Consider the following 6,835-nt stretch of genomic DNA (forward strand, 5'->3'; position numbering starts at 1 on the left):
TTAACCTCTGATTCTTCCCTTTGTCCCTGCTGTGCAGTTGTGGTGAGCAGGTTGGTTGATAGGTGGCCATACAGACTTCTCCCTGCCAACTCTGCATATATTAGCCATCAAAAGCTGTGCCTTTGTTTAGGATATTGCTTTTTAAAGTACGCCTGGAAAGATTTTCTGGGAGGGTAATCTTATTCTTCAGAAACTTAAAGACCTTTGACTACAATAATGGATGGAATAAATCAAACAAATTGCTTGTTTGATTTATGACTGAATGCCTCTTGCAATGGTTTGGTGGATTTGCTAAAAATTAGAAGGTTATACTTATTAAAAACCAGTAACAACTCCAATTATTTTGCTGACCATCTGGAATCATTATTTCACTTTCTGAGACCAACTAAAAATACAGAAAACATCTTCAAAATTTTATTTTTTGAATAGCTCTTCAAGTAAAGACATTATATACAATAATGTATAGTATATATAAGGTATATAATAAGATAATCTGATATAATGACATGTATGTTTCAGTGTGGTATATCCTTTTTACTTCTCATGTTTAGTTTTTTAAAAGAACAAGATGAAAACAACCCTGCTTTGAAAATAAAACACAATTGCTTTAATATCTGGATAGCAAAATAATCCAATCTAAGTTATACATCTAATATGAAATTAAGTGGACTTGATAAAAATTTAAGCCTTTTCATTAGCGACAGCTATTACAAACAAGAAACATAGAGAAAATATTGCCCTGGCCTGTACTGTACCTTAGCTTCAAAGGTTAAAAGGCTATCTGATATGCGAGGGAAAGTCTTCATTCTAGACTGTGCCAAAAGAAAAACTTTAGGATTAGTAGAAGGTATGGTCTGGATGCAGTGATCAACTTGGAACAATACAGTACCTCTTAACACTATCAGCAAATCTCAAGTCCAAGTAAAATCACTAGTGTTTCCCCACCTCCAATTTATTCTTCACGCTATTAAATTTTTTTTTCAAAATACAAATCTGAGCATAACATCTGCTGGTTATAAAGCCTCAAAACTTTACACTGTACTTGAACTTAAAATAAAAATAGAAATGTCTTCACATGGTCTTATAGAGCTAGTACAATCCAGTTACTTAATTCTTCTAACAACTTCATATCGATTGACATACTTCACCAGTTCACTTTATCTTCAGGACAGTCACCCTTCAGTTCCTGGTACTCTATGTTCCTTCCAGCTACACAAACTTCTGCTATACTTTCTGCCTAGAATGCTCTTTCCTTCCCTCTTGACTCAGTTAACCCATACTGGCAATTAACTATGAAACTATGATTTATTGCTATAAAGGCCTATGAATGAAAGGCTATGTGGGCACAGAGAGATGATTGTTCTATTAGGTGTCCTTGCATTTCAGTTACCAGCAATTCATAATTTCAGCAATTCATAATTGAATTATATGAAACCAATTCATAATTTCAGCAGAAAATGAATTTATTAAAGGATAGGGAGAACCTCACAGAATTTTCCAGGAGGCTACAGAACGAGCTTTGTAGGCTACTCAACCAGGATGGAGCCTCCAGCGTGCAATGCTACTGTCTGCAAGCTGCTGGATGGATGCTGCCACTCAGAATAATTTTCTGTTATATTTGGAAACTGGAAGTAGCTGCTGCTGCTACTTCAGAAATGAAGACTCCAGAAATGGAGTCTATACTTTCTGTTTTTTCATGTCTCTAATTTTTGCTTTAAAGTGGATAGTGGGTATGCCTGATTGTCAGAATCTGGTTTATGGACTCATGCTCAATGTGTAAGGGAGGCTGGGAAAGTAAGTAATTGTCATTTTAAGCCTCTAAAGTAGGAAATATCTCTGACTCAGAAGGTAGGGTACTCCCTAAGCACAGAAAGAAGGCTCTACTACTAATTAGCTAAGAATAACAATAACTATTCATCAGATTAGGAATACTAGACTTGAGAAAAACTTTTCAAAGAAGGTAATACTTTAGTTGGGTCTAATTTTGTTTGTTTGTTTGTTTCTTTCTATCTTTCTTTCAGTTTTGTTAAGCAAGATTTTGTCAGGCAGACTGAAAACAAGTGATAGCAAGGACACTGCAGAGAGAGAAAAGAGAACTGCAATGGTTCTTAAGTAGCTAATCAACTGAAGAGCTTTAAAAAAAAAATCCTCAAATATAAGGTGACTGATTCTATAGGTGTAGATTGGGTCCCTGACATCCCCCAGGCTATTCTGTGACAATCACATGGTCAAGCATCTGTGAAAGCAAAAGCATGGACATGTGAAATAAATGGTATGTTTGGAGAAAGCAGTTAAGTTGTTGGCCGAGTATAAGTGGAGCACAGGGAGAAAATCAGAGATGAAGCAAGAGAGTAAACTGAGGGTAACTAGGAAAGGTCATGAATGACTTCTTGAAGAGTTTGAAGTTTATTCTGCAGCCCCCCCCATTTTGAAAATGGAAATGATATAGCATAGAAACCTATTAATCCTGCATGTAGGTAATGTAAAATATGACACTTCAGTAAACACAACAGGAAATGACTGGATATCAGTTTTTAAACAAAAAGGAAATATCCCCAAGTAAATGGAATAAAATAAGTCTTTTATGTATCTTATATACAGGTGCCTGAAGGCTTAATCAAGCAATAGATCCATAAGGTCTGTGTCTTCTTTTTTCTTAGATAAATTAGAATGGAGGATTAGTAGTCAATGGATATTGGGTGGGGAGAAATGAGGATTGCAGGAGCAATGTAGAACTTTTAAAGTTCTAAAGAACTTTCGACCAAGCTCTTTAAAGAAAGTTCTTTAAATAGAGGACAGAAAGAAGATTACCTTTTGCCAGGGAAGTTCTGGGAAGAAATTGTTTGCTAGAGAAGATATGTGGGCCTGGCTTGGCATGGTATAGCCTGGTTTAACTGGGAACATCTCTCAGAAAATGGGAAAGTTTCCTCATCTTTGCTTTGTCCCATTGGGTTTGGAGGCAGTAACATGACTACAACCAAGATTGGCTGTGGCCAAGAATTGCTTATTCTTTTCCTTGCATATGACTTACAAAATGTCACATATATAAACAGATGGACTTCAATTAGGTTGTGCCTAACACATTTATTACTGATATATGAGGATGCTGTAATTCATTATCATGTAGTATACAAAGTGGTTTATGTCATGATGATGCTGATTTCTAGAGCTATAACCAATATATTGATAAACTATAAATCTTACAGTAATAAAATTCCTTTTGAGAAGAATAGAGGGGTTTAGGGGATACTGTTCAAAAGTTAATAGCCCAGATCCACTTCTGGAATGGATGAGGAATGAGGACCTCCTTAGTGAATCAACAACCATAACTGGCAAAAAATTATAAAAACATAATCATTTAACATTTCTGAAAATTGCCTTAATGGCACATAGTAATTGAGGAAACATTTACGTGAGACAATTTACTAACTCTTGGAAAGAACAGTGAGAGTCAGAGGCACTTGAGTCAAAATTCCCTCCCTCCCTTTCCCCCACTCACGAGCTGAGCAAGACAGAGGCTGCACTCCAGGTAGGTGTAGCCAAGAAGAATACATGGCTCCTTCTCTCCCCAGCTACCAGCCAATGGCAATGATATCTTCCAGAGAAAGGTAAGCCATCAATACTTCTCATAACCCCACCTATGTTGCTGAAGTTAAATTCCAAACAAGTATGGGTGAGAGGGTAAGGCTCCCTTCATACAGCAAGCCCTTAACTGTAGAACGAAAGTTCTACTCCAGGCAAGGAAGACTTAGAAAACAAGCTGAAATCGTCTTTGCCACAGCTCACTCGTGGAGGCAGAGGTTCCATGCTGGGAGAAGCAAGTCAAGAAGACTAGAGGCTACCGCCTTGCACATTGCCCTGTTCATAAAACAGGGGTGGCACTACCAGAAAAGTGGGCCACTGTTCCTGACATTAGCTTCAGAGCAGTGGATTAAAGATTTTGCCAGGGAAAGAAGAAGGAAAATGAAGAGACCTAGCCCAAATAAACCATTTTAAAAAATAAGAACAAAGCTGGAGAACTCATACTTCCTTATTTCAAACTTATCAAAGCTACAGTAATCAAGACAGTATGATACTGACATAAAGACAGACATATAGATCAATGGAATAACATTGAAAATCCAGAAACAAACCCCCACATTTATGGTCAATTCATTTTTAACAAGGTTGTCAACTCAATTCAGTGGGGACAGAATAGTCTTTTAAACAAATGATGCTCAATTTCATTTCATTTTCATTTGAACAGAAAGGAATGAAGCTGGGCCTGCAAGTCACATCATATGCAAAACCTAGCTCAAAATAGATTATACACCTAAATATACAAGCTGAAAGTTAAAAATATTAAATGAAAATATAGGAATAAATCCTCATGATGCTGGGTTAGACAAAGTTTTCCTACATCTACAAAAATCACAAGAGGCAAAAGAAAAGAATAGATAAATTGTACATCCTCAAATGAAAAACTTTTGTGCTTCAAAGAATACCATCAATAAAGTGAATAGACATCCATAGAGTGGGAGAAAATATTTGCAAATCATGTATTTGAAATGACTTTGTATTTAAAATATAAAGAACTCTTAAACTCAATAATAAAAATACAAATAACACAATTAAAAATGGGCAAAGCATCTGAATAGAAATTTCTCCAAGAAGATACAACAAATGGTCAATAAACACATGGAAAGATCTTCAGCATCATTTGATGATAGGGAAATACATATCAATACCACAATCAAGTACCACCTCACACTCCTTGGGATGGTTAAAGTAACATATGTCCGAAAATAGCAAGTGTTGAAAGTAGAGAATTGAAACCCTCATACACTCCTAGTGGGACTTTAGAATGGTGCAGCCACTTTGAAAAACAGCCTGACAGTCCATCAGTGTTAAACGTAGAGTTAACATATGACTCAATAATTCTGTGCTTAGTTATATACCAAAGAGCAATGAAAACATATGTTCATACAAAATCTTGTACACAAATATTTATAGTATCATTATTCATAATACCTAAAAAGTAGAAATAACTCAAATATTCATCAATATGGTATATACCAAAAGTTGAATATTAGTCGGTAATAAAAATGAGTGAAGTACTGATACATGCTACAATATTGATGAACATTAAAAATATTGTGCTAAGTGAAAGAAGCTAGTCAAAAAAGAGCACATATTATATGATCTCATTTATTGGAAATATTCAGAATGCACAAATCTATACAGATAAAACATAGCTTAGTGGTTGCCTAGGGTTGGGTGAGAGATGAGGTGCAATCTGGGTACATGCTTCCTTTTGGGGTGATGAAAATGTTCTAAAATTCATTGTGGTGAAGGTTGCACAACTGCATGAATATACTAAAAACAACTGAATTATACACTTTAAATGGGTGAATTGTATGACATATAAATTATATGTCAATAAAGCTGTTACTCCCACTGTTCCATCTCCAGGAGCTCCTAAGTGTCTCTTCCACAACCTCTGTCATCCTGTGACTTGCAGATACTGGGAGATCCATAGGGAGAACACCAGGACACCCCAGAAGCTGGGAAATGGGACTGCCGACCTTCAGAGATGTGGCGATAGAATTCTCTCTGGAGGAGTGGGAATGCCTGGACCCTGCTCAGAGGAATTTGTATAGGAATGTGATGTTAGAGAACTACAGGAACCTGGTCTCCCTGGGTCTTGCTGTCCCTAAGCCAGACCTTGTCACCTGTCTGGAACAAAGCAAAGAACTGTGGAAAGTGAAGACACACAAGACAGTAGCCAAACACCAAGCTATGTCTTATTACATTCAAGACCATTTGCCAGAACAGAGCACAAAAGATTCATTCCAAGAAGTGATGCTGAGAAGTTATGGACGATGTGGTCTTGAGAATTTAAATTTGCCCAAAGAGTGGCAAAGTGTGGGTGAATGTAATATATGTTATTACAATGGATTTAACCAATGTTCAAAAACTACCCATTGCCAAATCTTCCAATATAATAAATGTTTGAAAGTCCTTAGAAAATTGTCAAATATAAATAGATATAAGATAAGACATGTTGTAGAAAAACTTTTCAAATGTAAGGAATGTGGAAAAGCCTTGAACCAAAGCTCACACTTTACTGAACCCAAAAGAATTCATACTGAAGAGAAATATGACAAATGTAAAGAATGTGGCAAAGCATTTAACCACAGCTCGAACCTTCCCAAACACAAGATTATTCATACCAGAGAAAACTCCTGCAAATGTGTAGAATGTGGCAACTGGTGCCCAGACCTTACTAAACATAAGATAATTCATACAGGAGAGAAACTCCACAAATGTGAAGAATGTGGCAAAACCTTTAAACGGCCCTCACACCTCACTGAACATAAGAGAATTCATACTGGAGAGAAACCCTACAAATGTGAACAATGTGGCAAAGCCTTTAACTGGTATTCCTACTTTATTAAATGTAAGAGAATTCATATAGGAGAGAAACCCTACAAATGTGAGGAATGTGGCAAAGCTTTTAATGGGGGCCAAGACCTTAGTAAACATAAGAGAATTCATACGAGAGAGACCCTACAAATGTGAAGAATATGGCAAAACCTTTAAACAGCACTCACACCTCACTGAACATAAGAGAGCACATAGTGAAGAGAAACCCTACAAATGTAAAGAATGTGGGAAAGCTTTTAGGCGTCACACAAGCCTCTCTAGGCATAAGATAATTCATAAAGGAGAGAAACCCTACAAATGTGAAGAATGTGGCAAAGCCTTTAATCATTGCTCATACCTTTCTGTACATAAAAGGATTCATAGTGGAGAGAAACCCTATAAATGTGAGAAATGTGGCAAAGCTTTTATT

General features: G+C 36.5%; 1 protein-coding gene across 1 annotated transcript; it reads left to right on the forward strand.

Moving 5' to 3' along the window:
* The first annotated feature begins 5,550 nt into the window (after window positions 1–5,550).
* On the forward strand, window positions 5,551–5,873 carry LOC123644137 (zinc finger protein 320-like). The gene is given in 2 exon segments (XM_045560296.1): window positions 5,551–5,679; window positions 5,682–5,873. Coding segments are annotated over 2 exon segments (321 nt in total).
* The last annotated feature ends 962 nt before the right edge of the window (window positions 5,874–6,835 follow it).

The sequence above is a fragment of the Lemur catta genome, chromosome 8 (genome assembly GCF_020740605.2).
Source record: "Lemur catta isolate mLemCat1 chromosome 8, mLemCat1.pri, whole genome shotgun sequence".
In the NCBI taxonomy this organism is placed as follows: Eukaryota; Metazoa; Chordata; class Mammalia; order Primates; family Lemuridae; genus Lemur; species Lemur catta.